Source organism: Glycine soja, chromosome 10 (assembly GCF_004193775.1).
Source record: "Glycine soja cultivar W05 chromosome 10, ASM419377v2, whole genome shotgun sequence".
In the NCBI taxonomy this organism is placed as follows: domain Eukaryota; kingdom Viridiplantae; phylum Streptophyta; class Magnoliopsida; order Fabales; family Fabaceae; genus Glycine; species Glycine soja.
Genome location: NC_041011.1, coordinates 49,258,415 through 49,281,984, shown reverse-complemented (window position 1 = coordinate 49,281,984; position 23,570 = coordinate 49,258,415). Strand labels below are relative to the sequence as shown.

Sequence of the window (23,570 nt, the reverse complement as noted above, 5' to 3'; positions counted from 1 at the left end):
AAAATACATTTTGGAAGCTATCATAGTTCACCCTCTCAAAAGCAATTAACATGATGTGAAACGGATCTCGAATATTCCGGTAGCTAGACTGTAAAGAAAGATAATGAAAATAATGACAATAACTCAACTTTATTATTAAGCAATTGATATCCCTGAGAGACACATTGATTTTATTTGAAAGACGATTGATAATACTTAATATCTTACAATATTCACATGTCGCAAATAATTGCTTAGGGGGTCCACGTTACTTACTGTTATTGTCTTCGCTATTGGTGGTCTGATACTATTTATACTACTGTACTATTATTTTTAATTGCATAGATAGTTGGGTTGGTTGGGAATGTACATTTTTGTACAACGTCAATTTTCAAGCTCCAACCAGAGCACAAGCGAGTACGGCCTCCAATTCACTCTTCGAACGTGTCATCGTTGGATCACCACCGTCCATTTCGTTTGCCCATATCTCTGGGATCACTTGTGCCAAGTTATGTACACTCTCCACAGCATAGTCAGCTCCTTTGCTTTTCATTGTCTTCCCAACCTATAACATTCAATATTTTACATTAAAATCACCTTAATAATACTAGTTTTTATGATTATACGACGTCGTTTAGGAAATTACCAGAACAGTGTGGAGACCCATTTCTTTTCCCGCGGCAATATTGCGAACGCTGTCATCCAGAAACAACTGCAATATATAGCATAAAATCTAGAAAATCATTATCCATCTCAATGATTTCTTATAAAAAATTAAAAACGATCCTTTCTAACATTTCCTTAAATAATAATCTAATTTGGGTTTCACTGTCAAAAAACAACATCGCCGAAACAAGGAAGTGACGACCCGTTTCGTTTGTTGACTATTTTTTATAACCATACTCATAGGATTGATTTTGTGCACGATTAATTTTATGATAATTTTTGTAGGAAAATTTGGTTGACTAATTTTAATAGAGTTTTCCCTTAATCACCATTATTTTATTATAAAATTAGAATCCAAAATTTTATCCGAGACATTTGGGTCTAATTTAACTTGGATCAAGTTCAGTTATTGAAATCAATCACGATTTTGGTTGAGGTTGCTGACTTCGTCGTCTTACCGTACGACGAGGATCCACGTTGGCAGCGTCAAGCGCGATCTTGAAGGCGTCGAGCGAAGGTTTAAGGAGGATGGGGAATTCGTCGGGTCGGGTTGAATAGGGAAGGTTCGGGTTTATAGTCTCGAAGCATATGATTTGCTCGAAACAGTCCTTGATCCCAAGCCTATCCAGCGCCCTCATCGCGTGAATCCTGTCAGAATTAGTAAAAACCTGATAAAAGCAAAAATATTAGGATGATTAGAATACAATAATAATAAAGAAAATATCCATTATAGAGTAGTAACATACAATTTTTCTTTGTTTGATGCTCAAGAGGAGGTTCCGTAACTGATGATCAGTGTCGATGGAGTCGTAAGGTAGCCTTCCGTGCACGAAACTTGGTCGGAGTGAGAAGAACGAAAAGTTTAGACTTGGGAGAGAGAGAAAAATGAAAGTGATGATCACTAGAAGATAATTAATAGATAATTCTCACCCGTGGTAGTCCTCTGCAGTGATATCGAGGCCTTGTGCCTGCAAAGTGAACCAAGTTGAGATGATTATGTTATTGGCGTGTTAGAAATTAGTGATCGGAATTGTGTAGTGGTGTTATTATTACTGACTCTTAAGCCGGCAAGGGTGCTTCCGTAGGTTTTGAAGAGCTCAACTCGTTGGGTCAAGGCTTTGGATTCTGAGAATCCGCATTTCTGGATGAGAAAGAGTTGGATGTTTTTCTTGACGCACTTGTCAATTCCGGTGCTGGAGGGGTACAAGGTGTCGTCCAAATCTGATTAATGGAGAAGATAATTAAGAAAGAGTTGTAAAGGAAAAGAAAGAAAGAAAGAGTATGAAGTACAAACCGAAGATGATGGAGTCAAAAGGAGAAGCGATGGTGGAGATACCCATGGTTATGGAAGAAGAGAGGGGAAGCGAGGTTGGAATGAAGGGATTGGAGGGGAATTTATAGAGGAGATGACGTGGACCACGTGAATTGGATAGACACGGCGTGTGACGGGTCGCTGCGTCACCGTTTCGATTTTGCTAACTGCTTATCCGCGCTATTCTCTGAATGGGCAATACTACCCCCGCGCGCTGCTGCTCGATACTAGGATTATTTTGTAATAACACCTCAAATATAATAACTTTCTGCTCACTGTTTTGAATTAATTGTTGGACAATTCATTTTAAATTCAATGTCTTATATTAAATGCACAAGCCATTTTTTCCTACAATTTTTTATTAAACCGAACTAAGCTTTTCATATATATGTTGGGACTTATCATTATCACATATTAAAGGAAGGAAGTTTGTAATAACTTTTTCTTTCGTCCAAATTAAGAGTATAATAGTAAATAAATCGCAAAAGCTTGTAATTATTTGAACCCAAAATAAAATTAAATAGAAATAAATTAACACACTCACTTAATAAATGCATCTTGAAATTTGAAAGTAAGGGCATTTAAAAAATGGTGCAACTTTTCAGTCACTGTTTCGTATTAAATACACGACAATTAATTTCAATTTTATTGCCCGACTTTCAATAGTGTCCAAGTTCAATGTTTCATATTAAACGTACAAGTCATTTTTTAGTTAACCACACTCAATTTTTTGATATATAATGTGAGTTATCATTCTCCACTAATAAAATTATGGATAAATAGTCACTTTTATTTTTAAATGTATAATTTGTTAATAAATAAGTTTTTAAAAAATAAAAATAAAAATTTTAGTCTTCAAAAATATGATAAATATATCTAATCATTAACTGTGAATCGTCACTATTAATAAACTAATTTATGTGACACACATGATAATGAATTTGTTACTAAAATGATTGTCAACGTGGTCATGTTGACGAGATTGGACAAAAATGTCAATAAGATATCATTTTAAAATGTAAATGTCAATAATTTTTTGTTGAACAAAAATGTCAATATTTTTTTATTGAAAAAAAATATCAGTAATTTTTTTTGACATAAATGACAGTACATTCCATTAGATAAAAAATGTTAACAAGTTAATATTATTAGATAAAAATATTAGTAATTTTTTATTAAACCTAAATATCAATATGTTTCTATTAAACTAATTTGTTAGACCCGAAATTTCGTTTCATTTAAGGATAAAATATAATTTTATGATAATTTTTTACAATTTTTTATCGTTAAAAACATAACATTACAATACTCACTTAAAAAAAATATATTGGTAAACATAATTTTAAACAAATATAATAATAACCATAATATTGATTATCAACCATAATTTATCTCTCATAGTATAAATTATCCAAAATAAATATTGTATTAGTTTACCAAAATAAAATATTATAAGAGTGTACCAATTATTACAATTTTTTTTCTAAATTACCATAAAAGATAAACATATCTTATATTTTACTTCTTTGAGTCTTAGTTATTTTATTAATAGTGATGAATGAAAGTTAATGACCGGATATATTTATCGCACTTTTTATATTTTTTGGGACTAAATTTTGTATTTTCATTTTTTATGAACACAATTGTCAATAAATTACACATTTTGATATAGAAATAACTATTTACCCATTCATATTCTCAGAGCGTGAGAAGACCAAAAGTCAAGAAAGTATTATATAACAAATATGTTCATATGTTAGTACAATTAGAGATAATAATGTTATTAACAATCATTTCAGTCACAAATCCACTCCTATATTCCATGTAAGCACGTCAGCTTGTATGTTTATTTATTTTTTCTCATTTTAATTTTAAAATAAATCATAATTTTATTATTTTGTTATTTTATATTTTTTAATTACTTTAACACTTTTTTAATTATTTAAACAACTAATTTTATCAAATATTTAATATTTAATAAGCTAATTTTTCACATTCCAATATCCAATTAATTTTTTTAACTTTTTTTTAAACATAACCAAGTGACGGAATAATAATTGACTCCAATACGACATGCATTGGATACAGAAATCGTGACAAGTTAGGAACTTGGCATTATCTTACCAATCGTCTCACTGCTTTGTGTTACAACTCAGATATGCAAACTTAATTCTTTATTTCGAACTTTTTAAAAAAGTTTTTCAATAGAATAATTAACACTTGGGGGATAGCGTGTTATTTTTTTAAAATTCGGTATTCTTCTTTTCTAAAATACGATTTTACCCTGTTCTTGTTTTAAGAGACACGTGTATCATTCGAATTGGTAAAATTATTTTTTTGGTTATTTAAATTGCATATATAACTTAGATTTGAGATCATTCATTTTTATTTTAATATCTTTCTCCTATGAAGTAGTAACTTTTCATGCTTTAGTTGATAAAAAATATACAAATTTGAGTTCCAAAACTGGTAAAAAAATATTAAACTCTTTAATTGATTTGTCATTAACAGTTTATGTTATGGAATAATAGTTCACTCCCATGCGCCATGCGTTGGATATAGAAATCGGGAAAAATTAAGAAATTGGCATTGTCTTACCAATCATGTCACACCTATGCGTTACAACTCGGATATGCATTTTTTTACTATTTTAAAAAATTCAATAAATTCATTTAAGGCGGGGAAATTACGTGTTATTTCTTTAAAGTAGGTTTTTTTTTTCATAGCTTTTGACCATGGAAATATTTTACTTTTAGCAAAAAAAAAATAGTTTTGCCTTATCTTTTTACTATTGGAGAAAAATAATAAAAATATTAAGATTTTTATTGATAAAAAATGAAAACAAAAAAATCAATCTTATTTCTTCTTTTTAATTGAAAAAAGTGAGAGAAAAAAATGTAATTTTATTAAATAATTAGTATAGCTTATTAATATAATAGTAGATAAATATATAAGTTTACCATCTCCTTTTTATTTAGCTTTATGAGTTTCACATATTTTTTATTTCATTTTCTCTTTTTAACTAAATAATATATATATATATATATATATATATATATATATCTGTTGTTTCTATTAATTATCTACTCAACCTTTTTTTTCTCTTCAAAACTTGTCGCTCCTTGTGAAACGTTTGATTTTTAACAATAATATAAATTTTGTTTACCAAAAAAAAAAAATCTGTACTAATTTTTTCCATCAACTTTCTTCCTAAGCAAACTAAAGGTAAAAATAAAAGGTTTCTCGAGATGTCAATAATTTCAAATCACATACTTAATGATATCATCTGAAATTGTGACATTTATTTCTTAAATAGTTAAACAGACATTAAAATTCCATCATTCATATATAATTGTAGGTCTCAATTTATTTCTTTTACTCTTATATAAAATCATTATATATATATATATATATGTGTGTGTGGATCACACAAAAAACTCTTTAAATATGGACCATACAACTATCTATGAATGATAAAAAATAAAGTTATATAATTAGTAGTTATATGACCACTTAATGTGTTTATAAAGAGTGGACGGAGATAATCTAGTGAGAGAAATTTTTTTGGGTGAGAATAAGATATCTTTTATGAGTATTGTGAGAATAAGATGAATAAATATAAATCATTAGATTATTAGATTGTATTATAACGGTTAAATTAAAACACGCAACTACACGGTGACCTAAAAAAAACTAAAACACAATGTGTGTTTTCTTTTTAAAAGTTATATAATATTTGTAAGTAATCACATGACTTAAAAAAATTTGATGATCAACTTTTTTTAATATTATTCATTCATATATATTTGTGTTCCCCATATTTATTCTTACTACTCTCGTATTAAACTAACTTTTTCACTAGATATATCCTTGTGTGTGTGTGTTTAGGGTATAGTAAAAGTCCTACTTTACTCGGACTTTTGTTCTGTATCACAGTAAAATATTCAAATAATGAAAATGATGTTTTTTTATAATGTTATAAATGCAAAGTGTTTATTAATTTGGTCGATAACTATTTTTTTTATTGAAGAGTTTGATTAGTCATTTTTACATAATATTTTTTCTTCTAAATTCTAACTACATTTATTTCATTTAGTAAACTTGAACTTGACAAATTACTTTAAAAAAATCTAAATCTAAATCTAATTTCACTCAGATTAATTAATGTAATGTCAGTGGAAATAATGGTTTCATTTTATTTATTCTATTTAATTTTTTCTTTTTATCATTAGGGGACATTTCATAAGAAGTTTAGTTGAGATTATGATTTCTATGGATTTGTTTTCCTTATTTCATAATACTACTATGAATTATCAAAATAAGTTATTTTTCAACTTGTTCTAACAAATTTCATAATCAAATTTATGACATAAGCCTATATATAATTAAAATTTATTAAATAAATACTAAATCAAATTATTTACCCTAAATCGTATCTAAAAATAGGTCAGTTTGTTAAACAAACTTATTTATTAAAATAAATATTTATTTTAATAAAATAAACAATTTTATATTTTTTAAATATGTTTATTTAAACCATTTCTGATAAAAAAAACATCAATTTTCTGCTTATTAACAAATCTTATCTATTTTAAAAAAAATGCTTATATAAAAAAATATTTATTTTAAAGTTATTTTTAAAAAAATTTAAACAAACCCACCCAGTATAAGCTAAACATGAGATATTTGCTTTAAGATAATTACATAAATGTTCCCATAAATCTTTAAACAAAAGACCAATGTTCGAATTAAAACACTGGAGCAGGACCACATGCTTTGTTAGACCTTGGAAGATACTACTAGTAGTTTAATAATGCATGTGAAGAGTGCGCATTCCCTGATCCACTAACATGGATAAATAAAGTTTCAAAACAGAGGATTAAAGTTGAAGCAGATAAAGTTTTTGGGTAAGAACAAGTACTCGATTCTCGTGCTGTAGTGGCAATTTGGATTATATAAAGTAGTACTGATGTCCATGCATGTTTCACGTTTGATAAATTAACAGCCAACAGCTGGCGCTTTATTTCTGATGTTACAATTAATTTATGTGAGGAATTTTAAAAACGAGTAAAGTCAAGGAATCATTATCTAAATTCAGTTTTTTCATCGTCTCCATTTTAATGGCACAGCATAACTCTCAAGGATAGGATCGCAAGTTTAACAAGCAGTGATGAGCAGTTAGCCAATTAGACACGAGTGTCTAGTATATTAGAGCAGTCAAATTTTTATTGCTCAATCTTAACTTTAAATCATACATCTAATTGTATTATATTCATTTTATATAAAAATTTATTATTAAAATGCTGTATTGCTACATTTATAATTTATGAATATTATAGAGAATGAATCTGATATAATTAAGCATATAGATTAAGATTAAGATTGACCAATAAAATCTTTATTGCTTCAAATACTGCTCAAATATATTGCAAAGGATCTGCACTCAATTAAACACCTTTTTACAAAGAAAATAAAAACGAGATTCCAATCAAACTAATGTAAAGTAACGATAAACTACTATCGAGTGCGTGAGTTAATTTATGCAGGGGTATTTGAACTTAATTAAATATTTAATTTTCTTTTTCTTATAACTTATATTTAGTTTTTTTTTTGTTAGCCATGCAAGAGTATTTGCCATGGATTATTCATTAATCTGATTTAAACATCAAAGAACCAAAAACGTACTAAATTAAAAAAAAAAGTCATTAAATTAAGGTATTTGAAAGAAATTTATTCAAATTTATGATCCTTTTATAAGTTATTTTTAACTAATTTTAATAAATTTTATATTATTATTTTTTTATATAAAAATACAGTGACGGATTTAAGGGAAGCTAGCAGGGACTTCAGTCCCCCTCCCCAAGAGCTTTAAGTGTATATTAATAAAAAAACACTAATTAATATTAATAAAAACTAATTAATAAATCTAATAATATATGATACCATTGATTTTATACTAATTTTTTAATAGTATCTTTTTAATAATATTTGCTACCACTAATTATAATCCAATCCAAAAAGATATGTATATCAATTAATAGATATAATAATAACAATAATGATATTTCTATGATTTTTTTATCAATTATTATTATCTTGATTAAGTATGTTTTGTGTATTATTATAAGTCTTATTTATCTATTTATATATATAATTATTAAAATTAATTATTATTAAGATTATATTATATATATTTGTTATAAAATTTGATCACTTTTAGTTATTATTAATGAGTTTGTTCTTTTTTTATTGTGAGATTAAGATTATTGTATATTTAATTGTTATTGTGCTTGTAAGACCAAAAAAATCTTTTAAAACTTGAAATAAAAAATTAATATGAATATAAATACATGTGTTTCTTTCTTATATCATTCGAATAAAAATTAATTTTAATTTTATATATATAACTAATAAATAAAATTAGTATGAAATATTTATTTGTTAGAAGTTAAATATTTAAGTAATTAATCAAAGTAGTGTTGGATTGATTTACATTTAGTTGTATTTAAAATGAAAATTTTCAAAAATTGATGTGAGTTATATCTCTATATTATACTTTAATTCAAATATTTCACCTCATTTCATATCAATTCATGTGTTCATATCTCTTTTATTCTTTCAAATCAAATCCACCCTAAAGTAAAAGAAATTCCGTCCCCCTTCCATGATTTTCTGGATCCGTCCTGTAAAAATATATTGAATAAATACTTAAAAGATATTTAGTTACCCCAAAAATTACATTAACAGCGACTGACACTAAGCATGATGGTTGGGTGATGACGAATGTGTGGCTCCAATTATGTACCAAAGAACGTGATGGGCAATAATATAACAAAATATGACAACCACAATACTATATTTTTCTTTTGGTATTTGATAATTGGGTTAGATTAGCACCGAAAAAAACATAAAATAATTGGGTTTGATAACGCAAGGATAGGACGTATTTTGTCTGAAACAGCAAATACAACTAATTAATTTAGCATCGTTCTTTCTTATGTAAATGTGCCTGTCATTGATGACCAAACCACTCTAAGAAGACAGAGATCGCTAAGAAAAATCTCATTAATTGATTTAATTATAGGTTGGTTCATTGTAAACTTGGCCGTGCCGGAAGTGTACAGATGATAAAAATTAAAAACATACTTTGTGATTGTTGTATTCATATAAACGGGGCTACGCGTCTAAAAAGGAAAAACGTAATAAATTCATAAAATATGGGTTTGAATCTTTTGGAGCAAGAGAATGCTGCAGTCAGAAAGAGAAACACATCATTTTCGTGCTACAAAATTTACGCGTAGTTTTTCACTCAGTTTCTGACTGCTGCAAAGAGTCTTTTTCTAATAAATCATTCAGGGGACATTTTCTCTAATTATGGGAACAATGGAAGGGGGCAACATCAAGCACCTAACAAGTAAATGATCGCAAGGTTACAATTAAACGTATGAATAGTAATCTGATAGATCATATGATCTTAGTCTTGATATTTAAGTGCTCTACATAATTCCTCATTCTCTCTTATTCCAAATTCTTAATCAGGGTTTCGTAGGGGAAATGATGAGATAATTAAAGAACTAAGATGCTTAATGCTTTATGGTACGTTTAGATTACACTCAATTCCTGAAATTAGTTTTAGAAGAAGAAAAAACATTATTATTGCAACATCATCTTCTTTTTTGACAGTCTTGGTTCGTGTAAATATTGCAACATCTTAATAAGAACATATTTTGGAGACTTGGAAAAGGAGAGGCAAGAAAATAAGTAGGGTAAAAGTAGAATACAAGACATTAGGTACACAAAAACCACGTGAATCAACATTATGTAACCTTTTTTGATGATTTAAACATTATGTAAAGTATCATCTTATTTGGTAAAGATATGATATTAATAGCAAGCCTTTACTTATGGTACGTATGGTCGATGAAAGAAAATGAAACGAAAGAAAAAGAAAGAAGAAAAGGGCAAAAATGAAAAATGAGATAATTTTATTTAGTAGAAAAAAAGAAGAAAATTCAAACCTTTTTCTTTTCTTTTTGTTTGATTGTATAAAAAGTAATTTTTTATATAAAATGACATAAATATCTTCAATAAAAATGTTTTTTTTTATATTTTTAATACACAATATAACATTATTTTTTCCTTGTTCCCCTCCCAATTTGGATGGAAAGATAAAATTGTGAGTCCCATATATATGTTTTAATTTTTCCTCTACTTTTATAAAATTTCCAAATGGTAAAAATATAATAGTTTTTAGACTTTTCCATCTTTTTAAACCGAACCTTAATAACTCAACTTTTGCATTTTAATTGATGTAATCGTTAAGGAATATTTAGCTTTAGTTTACTCAATGTCCCAATTGTAGTAGCCTGGCTAAAACTGGCTATTTTGCTTCAGGCCAACACGATATGCATGCAGGCTCTTCATTTCTTTTCACCTTAAGGCACCACTACGCATAATCCATGTTCGGGCCCATTTTCAATTGCCAACTTCTCGCTTCTGGTATTGCAAAATGTTAAAGGGAACTGATACGCGCACCCAGCAAAATTATTGGTACACCTAGTAATTTTGCATTTTTTCAATTTTGTCATTTCATCCGTATGAGTCATATACGATGAATTCATACGGATATAGTTCATCGTATGACTCATACAGATGTGTATGAGTTCATTCGTATAGTTCATACGGATATCGAAGACTTTCAAGTTATTAGCACAACGCTCTAACTAACTCAGCTAATGAGCCAATTATATTATAAAATAAATAATATTGTTATACATAACACTAAAATTTTTAATATACATTTAATGTGCGTGTAAATTTAAATAATAAATTTTGTGACAATTAATTTTGATATAAATCATACGAATTATTTAATCCGTATATTTTTTTATAAATAAAAAATGTGTTCTATTAAAAAGTTTAATATATATTAAATTTTGTAATCGTAAAAAAAATTTAATGCACAAATGAGTAATTTAACATATTAATAATTAAAAAAAACCAAAAAATCAATACGGACGAACTTCATCCGTATAAACTATACGAATCAACTTGATCTGTATATTTTATACAGATGAACTTCATACTGACGGATCAACTTCATCTGTATAATTCATACAGATCAAGTTTATTCGTATGTGAAAAATTTACTTACGAATTACCACTCAGCTAGAAAAAACAACTTAAAAGAAACAACGAGCCAAAAATATTTTGGATTTTAACAAAAAATGTTGGATGCACCTAACAACACCCAATATTAAACTGGAATAAGCCCATTATTGGAGGTAAATATTTGGGCTAGCTTCTATAAATTAAATTAGGAAAGGTAGATCTAGCTTTGTGGACCAATAAATAAAGGTGTATCTAAAATATCCGAGATATGATATAAAATATCATTTTTTTATAATGTAAAATATCAACTGTTTGGTTGGTTCACATGTAAAATAGAATATAAACTTTGTCGGTGGAACAAAAAACTAACGACAAAATATTATGAAAAGGAATAACTTTTTGCCAACGGCACACTTTGGCAATCATATATGCTTGAGGCTGCCTCATACTTGGGAAACAGAACAAGCAACCAGGTTTTAATGCTGTAGTTCTCCCCATTTATGTTAATTAAATTATAATTTGAGTTCACTCGACCATTTCCTTTTAAAATGAAAGTACTAGTACATGTTTTCTTTTTTCGTTTTGAAATTACAGGTTAAATAATAAAAGTTACAAGAATAAAAAAGTAATGAACTGGCCTAGTAATAAAATAGTCAAAGTATTAAATTTGTGTTAATCTTGTATCTTTTCTTATTCAATTTGTAATTTTTATTTCTCAATCCCTAAATTAATACGGCAAACCCAAATAGAACACTTCACAGGAGGAGAAAGGTGAAAAGTGGTAGCAACTCAACTGTGATTTTTTTTAAAGTAGTTGTTGATTAAGTGATTCCGATTCAGAATATTGATAGATTCATAAAGAAGCACAAAATAGGACCCGCTTGTAGCCCATTCATATATCATGTAAAGCCTTTTCAGGTGAACTACACACCAAAAGAAAAAAAACAAAGGGAAATGCATAAAAGATGAAATAAAATAAAGTCTTGAAAGCCTTTTCACTTGCGTTGTGTGTCTCTTTTTTGTGTTACTATTTGATTTTACTTCTCAAGCTTGGTTGGTTATGCATGCTTGCCATGGCCATATATGAACCTAGCACTTTCCTCTGTGTATACATGAGTTTCATTGTCCAGCCTGTCAATAGTGTCAAGTGTGTGTGTCAAGAACAGAATATCATAGGCGAATAATTGCAATTGCAAGAGGATAGAATAGAACTAAGTTCCACTTACGAGTTTCGAACAGTTTTGCTCAAAGTTGAGGCTGATGTGAATGTTTTCCCATCAAGATATCTATTTTCCCCCTTAATCCTATGTCTCATTCTGAGGTCTAGCTCGTCTGCACTCAGGTCTAATGGAGAATCTGAAGCCTGTTACATATGCAAAATTTGTCTTAGGAAACATTTCTTTAAATATACATAACACAGAACTAAACAAGAACTTGAAATTAATCATCAGCAATATTTACCATGACCCATCCCCAAATATCAGCATAGGATGGGATGTGAGCTGAATAAGGCACAACATCTGCAAACAAAAGAAAAGGTGAATTTGATGTCAAAAGAGCATTATATTGAACCAGGAAAAACATATTAGAAAAAAAGTAATACTTTCTTTTCCCTGGGAAGACCACTTACACTTGAAAACTTGTCTCAAGGTGTTGTAGATACATGAAAACACTTCTGTGTGACTAAATATTCCAGCTGGTCCTGCCTGAACAAGTATAAGAATTTAACAGACTTGTTATTTAGTTATATTTCATTTTTTTATTATAAAGTAAAGATACATAGTATTAGTGACTTATATATACCTGTGTCACAAATATGCCACCTTGCTTCAGTCTGGGCTTGACAATCAACTCATAGAAGGACTTGGTGTAAAGTTTATAACAAGGACCTCCATCAATTGGGTCTGCCAAGTCGCCAATTATCACATCATAGCTCTCATCTCTGGTTTCTAGTTCAGCCCTGTAACATAGACACTCAATAATTACAAATTTACAACTTAGTGGCAAATATAATTAAAGAATGACACAATAATCACGATACACTATTTGATTATCAAACCTGGCGTCGTTGATCACGACCTCAAGTCTCTGATCACGGAATGCTTCCTTGTTCACAACTAAGTACGATTTGCAGAAATTCACCACCTCCTGCTCGAGCAAGCACATGGATTTTAATTTTTAAGTTTTTAACTCGTCAATGAGCTCCATGGTATATAAATAGACAATGAAGAGTTAACTTTATACAAAGGAGATTTTACCTCATCTATGTCACACATTACAACTTTGTTTATAGTCTTATGCCTGAGCAATTCTCTTGCAGTAGAGCCTTCTCCTCCTCCCATAATAAAAACATTCTTTGGGCTAAAACATGGCATACAAAAGATAATGAAAAAATAATAATTAAAAATGTTATCTACATCTCAACATATTTTTTTTTATTGTTAAGAGTCCAAATGAGGTACCTAGGATTGTGAAGCAGAGCCGGATGAACAAGACATTCATGGTAGATAAATTCATCTGTCTCTGCACTCTGAAGCTTTCCATCAATTACCAAAGCCTGAAAAAGGGCACAACAAAGTTGAGCACCTAATAAGAGGCTAGTTTAACTTTGGTTCATGATTAGTTAAGGTAACTTTTATGTTGTATGAACATGTGAACCTTTCCAAAGGGCTTTGTATCCAACAATGCAATGTCCTGGTACTGGCTAGCTCCTGTATGCAATATACTGCAACCGCACCAAAGATAGAAGAATAAGTTATTCTTGCATGTAAGTAACACATGAATGACACGTAAAACTTTTTTTTAAAACTTTTTTCACTTTAACAAATGAGGAGAGAAAGAAAAAATGCTACTATATTATTCTTTTTCTAAAAAAAAAAACTCTGATATGTAAAATATGTGCTATAGTTGTATATTATATCAAACAGATAATAGTGCTGGACTTGGCAATGAAAAAGCTAACTGATTTTCATTTATTTGTTGTCTGCCTTTTTCATGGCCACGAGCAAAAAGAACTAATGACTTTTAGGATCCCTTTACTTTTTCCTAGCATGAGAAGCTGGAATCATCAAAATGTCCGTGATATACACAGCCAAGAAAACTATAGGCATTTGTAGCAGACAACTTGTACTGTATTTTTGTCTCACTCAAATCAAACCCGAATAAAAAAGTTCTTGCTTCTTTTACCTTCCTGTTTTGTGGCTTCTATTCTTTTCATGAATCTTCTTAAATCATCATTAACAAAGAAATAATAACTAATAGTAAAATGAAACACGAAAAGGCCAAAAGAGCAGTCAAAGGAAGACTAATTAATCCTATTCTTATGAGAAAAATGGAGAGTTCAAAATGAAAAATACAACCAGCTGGGACAAGTTTTGTTTTTGGTTAAACAGTTAAGCAAAATGCTAACTAATGTGGTATTAACAAGCTAATTGGGTTGCCTAAGGACAAAAAAAAAATAAAAAATAGACATATATGTACCTATTGAGAGCAAAGCACCATCTTAAGTCCTCTTCAATCTCTTCTTCATACCAACAACTCTTCCTGTAGCCATTCAGAGAATGGCTTTGTCCATTGACTCCATTAATATTGCCATTGCTAATGCCATTTGGTAAAGCTATCTCACCCATGTTTAGCTTGCAACTCAGAACCTTGGAGCTATTGAACGAGGTATTGGAAAGAGAGCTGAAGAGAAAGTATAGCTAGAGAAGAGAAGTGTTGTGGATAGGATAGGAGAATGGGGGGAGAATATAAGGAGGTGAATATGGTGGGAAATCAAAAGGGACAATGATTCGGCTTGGGAATGTAAAAACCAAGAAATCTAACAAAGTGGATGTGCTCAATACATGAAAAGCGCAATATCCTCATGGGGTTTCGTAAAGTAGAATACAAATAAGCTTCGGGGGATTTCTGAGGTTGATTTGATATCATAGTCTGGCCAATATCTTTCCTATGCTAGTTGTATACAGTAGCATGTGCTTGCTAACATTAACAGTAATAACAGAAATTTTTTGTTCTTTTTCATTTAAAATATGCTAACTCAATTATTATAACACTAAAAAAAGTATCAAAAAACATTAATGTGAATAATGGTATATACCACCAATAAGTCATTCGAATAATAGACTTCATCTTTTAAAATAAGGTCTTGAATTTAAATTATAAAAAAAGTAAACCTAATTAATTGGAAGGAAATAATTATACTAACGAAGACCAATCAAATTCTTTTACAAAATTTTGTTACCAACTTTCTTTGTCACAAATACTAGTATCAATATTATTTCTTTAAAAATAATGACACATACCAAAAACACTTTCTAATGAACTTTATGAGCAGCTAAGGAATTTCTACAGAGTACTCACATAGACATGGCATGCATGATTATATTTAATGATGTTATTGCTACAAAGTTGTCACATAGGAGATTGTTGCGTATTGTAATATATAACTATATTAGAAAAGGGTAAAAGGTGATGATTGTGGGAGTGACAATTACCGAAAATTCTGGTAGGTCTTTTTCCTTCTGAAATGTGTGCAAAAATCTTGGGTTTGTGAGACGAAGAGAGAAAGAGAAGGGGGCGTGCAGCGGAGACAATCATATTTATTCTCTTTGTTGTTTCAAAAAGCTCTGGAAGAGAACTGCGCGTGCCTTACCATAAGTACCCATCACCACTGTCACCATCAAAGCAATCCCCCAAACTAATAAATTTAATTTCAACCCCACCATTACAAAAAAAAAAAAAAATCTCATCTCTTGCAAGACGGATTCTTATTTCTTAGTTGTCCTGCAGTGACATACTAGTCTTTGTTTTGCACCGTTAAACATTTTTTTTCACTCTAACTATAATATTAAAAATAGAATTTTAGATGTGGCAGATCCTAATTTTGTATTTTGTCTGGATCCCAAATAAAAAAAAAAGGAGAAGAAAAATAAGAAAAAAAAAAAGAAAGGAAACATAAAAAAGGAAAAAACAGTAAAAAGGTAAAATAAAAAAGCGGTAAAAAAAAGAGAAGAATAGAAAAAAAGAGACGTATAAAAAAATGAAAAAGAAAAAAAACCAAAAAAAAGGAAAAAAAATAATAAAAAGAAAGAAAACATAATAAAAAATGAGAAAATAAAGGAAGTAAAGAACACGAAAAAAAATGAAAGAAAAAAAAGAGAAAACAATAAAAGGAAAAAAAAATCACTGAGTAAAATAAAAAAATTGTTTGTATGACTTATTGGTCTCTCAAAGAGAGTCCATTAGATCAAAAAGATTATAGCAATGCATAAAAAGCGAAAAAAGAAAGATACCTAAAAATTAATGCACAGAAGAGACAAGGGTCTCAAGGGAAGAAAACAAATCAATTTGGCGACACCATTTAACAATTCTGCCAGAGAAGGAAGAAGGATCTCAAGGTAATCCATTCATTTTGAAACAATTGAATTATGCAGCAGCAATTGTTTACAATTGAATTATGCAACAACCAATTCAATTCTACAGCAGCAATTGTTTACAATGATCAGAGAACAAAATTAGGATAAGCTACAATAACAGTGATGCAACGAAGTAGAGGAAGCACGAAGATCGCGGCACACTCCTCGACCGTATACCGACAACAAGATCATAGGGGTAAGATGAGAGAAGGATTAAAGGGGGAAGAAAATAGCTCTCACCAGAGAAGGAGTAGAGAACAGGGGAAGGGAATCACCTCAGAATAATACTACAACGTGTAATCCTCCAGCCTTGTATTCTCCCTCCTCAACCTTGTGCTATGCCTGCCTCCCTCATTGTGCGATTTGTGAGCCACGTGTCCCTCCCTTTTAATAGAATTTCGCGCCAAATTTCCTTCCTTCTTTATGCACATTACACATTTCCTCGTTCTCTCTCATGCTCTTCTTCTCCTTTCTTTCTTCTTCTTCTATGTCCTTTTTTTTTCTCTCTCTCTCTCTTATTTTTGCCTATACTTCGTGGTTTGTCTCGCCAACAACAATGGTGATGTTGTCTTTTTTTCTTGGCTTTTTTCACATTTCATTTCTTCTCTCTTTAGTTTTCCGGTGAAGCTCGTGCCACCACTGTGGTGCCTCTTCTGCGCCGTCGTTGTGGCAGCCTAGTGTCGTGCTAAAGGTGCCTTTGAGCTTTTTCGTGAGTCTTCTTTACGCTAAGCAAAGGAAGCGCACTGGGTCTATCTTGCGCTTAACGAGCTGTGTCAATCTTCCAATTTTTTCTTCAAGACTTTTTCTTTAAATTTTTGTATCAATTTTTCTCAAAAGCATTGAAATTTTTTTCTTTTGAATCCTACTGGTAAAAAATTACAATAATATTAAATTATTCATTATTTAAATAAAAATAACAGTAAAATAGAAAAATTTTAATCATTTTAATCAAAATTGACTATCAATTAAACACAAAATTTCGCATTTATCAATCACGCAAGCCTCTTCTGTGGCCTAACTGCACTTCTCAACCTTAGCTGCTATGCATCTTACCGAAACGACTAAATAAAATTTGAAGGATTCATGTATTTTCATATATGCAATTTCTTCATTATGTACCCAAAAAAATTGTTCATTTTCGACAATCCAGTTAATAAAGAAAAACAAATATTAATTGTTGAGGATAAAAAAAATACTTGATGAAATTGAAAATATCTGTTATCAAAAATATAAATTTATCCAACATTCCTTAATTGATTAATTAAATGTATTATATTAAATACTTCTCCATGAAACTCTTAAAAATTGTTACTACTTTTTTTTTTTTACATATATAACAACAACTTGTTTTTTTTATCTATACGTGCAAATAGAAGAAAAATATCAAAAGATTCATAATAATTCATCTACTATGTTTAACTCAACTCCAACTTTTTTACTTTCTAAGTAGTTTCATTGATTTTATTTACGGGTCTATATGGGATAAGTTGAGGAGGCTTATTTTTTAGTCCTAAGTCAGAGATCATGAATATCTCTCCTACTTACTAAAATAGAGATTAATCTCACTCATAAAGTGTGATTGTCATTGACTTATTATAAATAGTAGAATTAAACATAGATTTTCTCATTAAATTAATTATTTTACTAATATAAATATAACAAAATCTTATACACGTCAATCCTTTAGATTAAAAATATTTATTTTTGTTCTTACTCAACCTTGATATTTTGATAGGATATTTATTTAAATTTAAGTGTGAGTTAAACAAACCTATAATATATGAAACAAGATTAAGTCTACTCAATTTATTAATATAATATATTAATTTTAATATTTTGTGTGCTTAAATATTAGAAAGAAAGAAAAGTATAACACTTAAGGTATATATATATATATATACTTTCGTTATAAATATCATATTATATAATATATTATTTATTAAATTAAATATCAGGAAGAAAATATCAAATCTTGATAAGTTATAAGCTATCCAGTAAATTTCTTAATTAATTTTCTCAAACATAATTAATCAAACAAGTATATACGGATAATTTTGACCCACTGGCACGTATCGTTAAGTATAACTATACTCTTAACGATAATCTAATATATTTTTGTTCTATTTCTTTTTTGACGATAAAGAAGCGATAGATGTAAATGATCAAGAATAATAAAATGATAAGAAGAAAAAAAGAAAAAATAATTTTGGAAATTTGTATTAGTTTAATAGGTTTATATTGTAGTGTAAATGTTTTTATACTTAACTAAATAAAAATTATTATTATTATCACTTTCAAATTAATTATAAAAATCAATAAAATTACCAATTGTTATACATGAGAGTTTTTGTTTGATTGACAACATACATAAAAATCTTACATTGTTAATTTATCTTTACTTTGACCCAAGAAAATAAAAGTTTTAACATCTATATCCTTGCATGTAATATATTTTTGAAGTATTGAATGCTAAATTGTTTATGTTAGATTTATATTACCATGGAAATACAAAATATTTGAGAATCTATACGTCAAAGAAACCATATGAAAACCAAAGATCTTCACGTAATCGCGTTTTTTCTTATAAAAAAATTCTCATAGATTCCAAGTATTAAAAATATTATTTAACATAATATGGATAAATGACGATAAACTTGTGTCCCTTAGTTTGACCTAAATTTTATTCGATAACATGCCTGCCCTTTACAATATTAACAGAAAAATAAATATTTAATTTTTACATAACATATCTTCTTATTTTTCTTCATGAATTGGTTTGGTTAATTAGCTGAGCATGCTTGTATTAATTTATACTTTTATTCAAGCAATGGACTACTTTCGAAAAAGTTAGCTGGCCTCAGCTCAAATCCACCATGAATTGCTGGCATTGCTGCAAAATCTTCTTGATAAGGAACGTGATGGATCCCAATTGTGTGCCATAGAACTATGTCTGTATTTTCAATCTCTCTATTCCTGTATGAACCATGACCCACTATGTCAAATTAGATGGCCGATAAGAAAAAATAGGTCAAATTAGAATTTGATAATGTAGTTTGATCAATTAGTAGTCTTTTTATTTTTCTTGTTTTGTTTTAAATATGAATATTTAAATCTTTTTTTTTTTTTACCAATAGAGAAGTTTTTTTTCCATATATAATAGCATATATAAATATAGAAGTTTAAATAAAAACATATAAATTTCAAATAACATCTCATTAATGATAATATGATATAGGTTAAATTAATTTTTTAATTCTCTAATTTATTTTTAAAATTCAATTTAGTCCTCTAATTTATTTTGAATTCAATTTGATTATCTAATTTTTTAAATTGATTCAATTTGATCATTTAGTCTAAATCATAAGAAATCATATTTTATAACAGTTTAAAATCGTCACGAGATAATTTTAAACCGTCACAAAATATATATTTTAAAAAAATGAATTAATTTTTAAAATTAGAAATCAAATTGTCAAATTGAATTAATTTTTAAAATTAAAAGATTAAATTAAACCAAAAAAAAATTGAAAGATCAGGTGAAACTTAAATAATAAATTAAATGAAAAAAATAATTTAACTATAATATATTTGATTGGGGAAAGAAAATAAAGAGAAAATAAAACACTGATATTAATGATTTTTTCTTAATTAGAGAAAAAGTTGATTAAAAAAATAATTAGTTTCCTATTTTTTTAATTCAAAATTTAAAATATTCTCTCCTATTTTCATCCGGTCAATCAAAGTGACCCTTAAAATATCACTATTTTTTGTTTTCATTGAACACTACTAGGATAAAGTTTTATTCTTCAGTTACCTCTGGCTCCAAACGGCTAACCCATCATCACCACGGCTCCTATCAGCATAGAACCCTCCAGCCCATCTCTCTGACCGGTTATAGGAAGTGACCCACAACTGATACTTTGTGTAAGATGCTCTTCTTTGAGGGTAATCATCATCAGACAAAAGAGAAGTAATTGGCTGTGCACTGATGAGCCGGTAACCCACTTCATTCCCTAGCTTTGTCCTTTTGTTGGGGTTGACTATTAACAGCTCAGCTGGCTCTAAGCCGAGCCGAATTCTCCCCTCGGCTTCCCTCTTTGCAATTTCCCTAACTACTGTCCAGTAACTCTTCCTTGGTGTTCCAAACCCAGTTGCTCTTGCCCTTTGCAACTTAGCATTGATGAAGGAGTTGCTATTGTCATCAATGTCAAGGTCAAGATAGTAGGTTATGTGGTGATCATGATAGTTGGCTATTGTGTTTTCTGCCACCAATGTTCCAAACACCCTTTCTTTTATCTCACTTTTCTCTGTATAGGGTACTGCTTTCATCTCCATTATACCTGTCAGATCCACCTATCATGTATAACACAATTAATTATTTTAGGATAAGTGCCCTTTGAACTAATGCATCATCTTTTAATCATATTCACATCAATTTTATAACAGAACAATCAGGTTAGAACTAAAATAATATAACTTCTGTTTAAATAGAACAGCTATCAATGTATCATAGTTATAAAATATTCACCACGAGTAGCGATAAATTTCCAATTTCCCAATTATATGCTCCATGGGGAGATGATTTAAGAAAATCTATTGTAAGACTGACTAATCCTCAATCACACCAAAATTGAGCTCTTTCAACCATGTCATGAATCTACTCCAAAAAGTTGATAGAAGAATCTTACCCCAACTTTTATACTGCCACTTCTTAGGAATTCCCAATCAAGAACATAATCATAGTTACCCACAGTAGCAACCATTCTGACCACCAAAGTAATTTCTGGTTCTCCATTCCTTACCTGCACAAAAACAAAGTGTGTTCACAACAAAACATCAGAAATTACAAACAATTTCAACCTTACCAATTTTTGGGGGTTGTTGATTTCCATGTGCCTCCAAGCCACATTGCCAGAATTCCTCTCAAAAATGCAAATAGCCCTGGGAACCTGTTGCACCTCTCCATTAGGCCCTGCCATGTAACCATCCATATACACTGCATTGCTCGGGCAATCAACCCTCGGTTGCAAGGTATCGGCTGCACGTCCAAAGCCAAATTCACCAGCATCCATGAAAGTCCTGAAATACCACTCCTCTGTAGGATCCATGTAAGGAACAAAAGTCTCAGACACATGACCCCTATATAGCACACTTCTGTATTTCTGTCTTTTGGCATCAAATATAGAAGCAGTTGATATGATCATTCCTGCCCGAGCATTGAACCCAACATGGAAAACCCAATTAGCCCATTTGACCTCATTGCCCTTGATGGTGAACCCAATAATATCTGTCACATTACATGAAGCAGATGATGATGTTTTGGGCCTGCTGTTGCTGTTGCTGCTTGAAGATTGAAAATCTGTGCCTTCAGCTTTAGGCAAAGGAGCAATGTACCTGTCGTTGTACATAGTAATCTGCATTGAATCAACATCAACTAGCACTGTGATTCCCTCAATAGGCCTTGCCCACACATTAACTGATCCTCCTCTATAAAAGCATGACACTTTGAGGGCTCTACTTGTGATTTTTTCTCCATACCAACCTAGGGTAAATGGTACACAAGAAACTTCAGACAAATTCAACCCCCTTTTGGCTATTGATGATTTGAATATGGGGTAGGTGAGAGGCAATTTGCTGGCTTGAAAAAGCTCATTGAATGTGAAAGGAGGGTATCCATGACCAGTGTAGATTTTATCCGATACAATGGATTTTTTAGTTAAGTCCACTACAAGCTCGTGTGTCTCACCTTTGGCTCGAACAACTACCTTGGCTTGGCGAGGAATAATAGGCTTGTCTTCTTTTGAATTTGAAGATAGCCACTCTAGGACACGTTTTTTGTCTGGTTCTTCCGCATCCACAAAATGATAGGTAATGTTAGGAATGGCACCAAGGTAAGAACCTTGAACTATGTCCCTTGTTTTGTTGATTTCAGCAGGGGAGAGAGGGTCTAATGGGTGAGCTAAACAATTAACGGAGATGAACTTCAGAGAAAGGACTAGAATGAAACATTGTACAATCATGGGAACTGCTTTACCAAACCTTCTGATCATATTTTCCACAGCACTGTTTGGGGTTGGGATATATAATATGATCGATACCACTTCCATGTTGTATTTATAGTACCAAATTTTATAACACATGGAAACGTTGAATTTTGAAGTATATCCTATTTTATTCATGCAAATTTTTTAAAATATTAAGAATGTGTTATTTCTTGAAAAAGTCGTATTGTTCTGTATTGAAGAGTTATACGTGATTCCATGAGTATCAATAAGAATATGTTAAAAAGAATGTCTTAAATAAAAGAGTCACTCTTTGTTAGCATTTCTCTTACAATCAAAATAAACAATTCAGTAAACTTCCTTAATGAAGCCGTCATGTGCTTAGCTCAGATAATTGAGCTGGACAAGATTTAAGTTGAGGTTATTGCTTTAATTTGCATCGTTAAAGAAAAAAGACTTCGGTTTAAAGCAGTGAACAACGCAGTTTGATTTTCAGCAATGCCTGTATATGTTATTTCCTTGCGTTTACAGCTAGAATAATTGATTAATTTGATTGCTTTGCTTCTATAGTGAAACAAAAGAGTACGTGAGAATTTGCGTGCTTATCTTTGACGACATATGTTGTTCTTTCTGAATGAACCACGCGAAGTTTGAGTTTTAGCTTTTTAAGAATGATTGGTAACTCTGTTTTGATTTTATTTTCTCGTTTTCATCTAATGCATTTTGTTGTATTAGTTACTACTACTATCGATCTTTGGAAAGTTATTATTATCATATACTATATTATTTACTTGCTCTTTTACCTTATTTCAGCTATTTTTTCTCTCTTTTTTCTTATTTTTTTATGTATCACTTTTTCTCTTTTCACTTATTTATTTATTTTTTCTCTTTCTTTTCCTTAAAACTCATCCACACAAAAAATTAAAGATACCTTCACATTTTCTTGGACAAAATTGAAATTATATGCATTTGATTTTATATAAAATAAAAAAGGGGGACCCATCACGTGAATTATACCCGGTGCTTGAGCAAGTAGTAAATTACTTTATTTCCATACGGTAGCTGCAATATGCTTCATTGCTT

At 29.8% G+C, this 23,570-nt stretch overlaps 3 protein-coding genes across 3 annotated transcripts; all 3 read right to left on the bottom strand.

Annotated features, from left to right (window-relative positions):
- Window positions 1-104: 104 nt before the first annotated feature.
- LOC114372302 lies at window positions 105-2,044 on the bottom strand. Its single transcript, XM_028329795.1, has 7 exons — window positions 1,940-2,044; window positions 1,703-1,866; window positions 1,576-1,613; window positions 1,392-1,479; window positions 1,104-1,313; window positions 626-691; window positions 105-544 (listed from the first exon to the last, which is right to left on the bottom strand). The coding sequence occupies exons 1-7, from the start codon at window positions 1,983-1,985 to the stop codon at window positions 371-373; spliced, it is 786 nt and encodes a 261-aa protein (XP_028185596.1). The 5' UTR covers window positions 1,986-2,044; the 3' UTR covers window positions 105-370.
- Window positions 2,045-11,889: 9,845 nt separating this feature from the next.
- LOC114370275 (thermospermine synthase ACAULIS5-like) lies at window positions 11,890-14,995 on the bottom strand. Its single transcript, XM_028327578.1, has 10 exons — window positions 14,549-14,995; window positions 13,727-13,793; window positions 13,531-13,625; window positions 13,327-13,429; window positions 13,128-13,216; window positions 12,872-13,028; window positions 12,699-12,774; window positions 12,530-12,588; window positions 12,295-12,431; window positions 11,890-12,199 (listed from the first exon to the last, which is right to left on the bottom strand). The coding sequence occupies exons 1-10, from the start codon at window positions 14,695-14,697 to the stop codon at window positions 12,127-12,129; spliced, it is 1,005 nt and encodes a 334-aa protein (XP_028183379.1). The 5' UTR covers window positions 14,698-14,995; the 3' UTR covers window positions 11,890-12,126.
- Window positions 14,996-19,094: 4,099 nt separating this feature from the next.
- LOC114370619 (primary amine oxidase 1) lies at window positions 19,095-22,610 on the bottom strand. The gene is made up of 4 exons (XM_028328014.1): window positions 21,351-22,610; window positions 21,174-21,287; window positions 20,300-20,838; window positions 19,095-19,458 (listed from the first exon to the last, which is right to left on the bottom strand). The coding sequence occupies exons 1-4, from the start codon at window positions 22,590-22,592 to the stop codon at window positions 19,302-19,304; spliced, it is 2,052 nt and encodes a 683-aa protein (XP_028183815.1). The 5' UTR covers window positions 22,593-22,610; the 3' UTR covers window positions 19,095-19,301.
- Between the last annotated feature and the right edge of the window lie 960 nt (window positions 22,611-23,570).

Excerpts from the sequence above, each read along its gene's own strand:
- LOC114372302 (XM_028329795.1), bottom strand. The coding sequence starts at position 1,985 with ATGGGTATCTCCACCATCGCTTCTCCTTTTGACTCCATCATCTTCG. Across the intron at positions 1,614-1,702 it reads GCACCCTTGCCGGCTTAAGA|GCACAAGGCCTCGATATCAC; the intron begins GTCAGTAATAAT and ends TTCACTTTGCAG. Across the intron at positions 692-1,103 it reads ACGTGGATCCTCGTCGTACG|TTGTTTCTGGATGACAGCGT; the intron begins GTAAGACGACGA and ends TATATATTGCAG.
- LOC114370275 (XM_028327578.1), bottom strand. The coding sequence starts at position 14,697 with ATGGGTGAGATAGCTTTACCAAATGGCATTAGCAATGGCAATATTAAT. Across the intron at positions 13,217-13,326 it reads TAATGTGTGACATAGATGAG|GAGGTGGTGAATTTCTGCAA; the intron begins GTAAAATCTCCT and ends TTGCTCGAGCAG. Across the intron at positions 13,029-13,127 it reads GTCGTGATCAACGACGCCAG|GGCTGAACTAGAAACCAGAG; the intron begins GTTTGATAATCA and ends TCTATGTTACAG.
- LOC114370619 (XM_028328014.1), bottom strand. The coding sequence starts at position 22,592 with ATGGAAGTGGTATCGATCATATTATATATCCCAACCCCAAACAGTGCT. Across the intron at positions 21,288-21,350 it reads TCAACAACCCCCAAAAATTG|GTAAGGAATGGAGAACCAGA; the intron begins GTAAGGTTGAAA and ends GTTTTTGTGCAG. Across the intron at positions 19,459-20,299 it reads TTAGCCGTTTGGAGCCAGAG|GAATAGAGAGATTGAAAATA; the intron begins GTAACTGAAGAA and ends TGGTTCATACAG.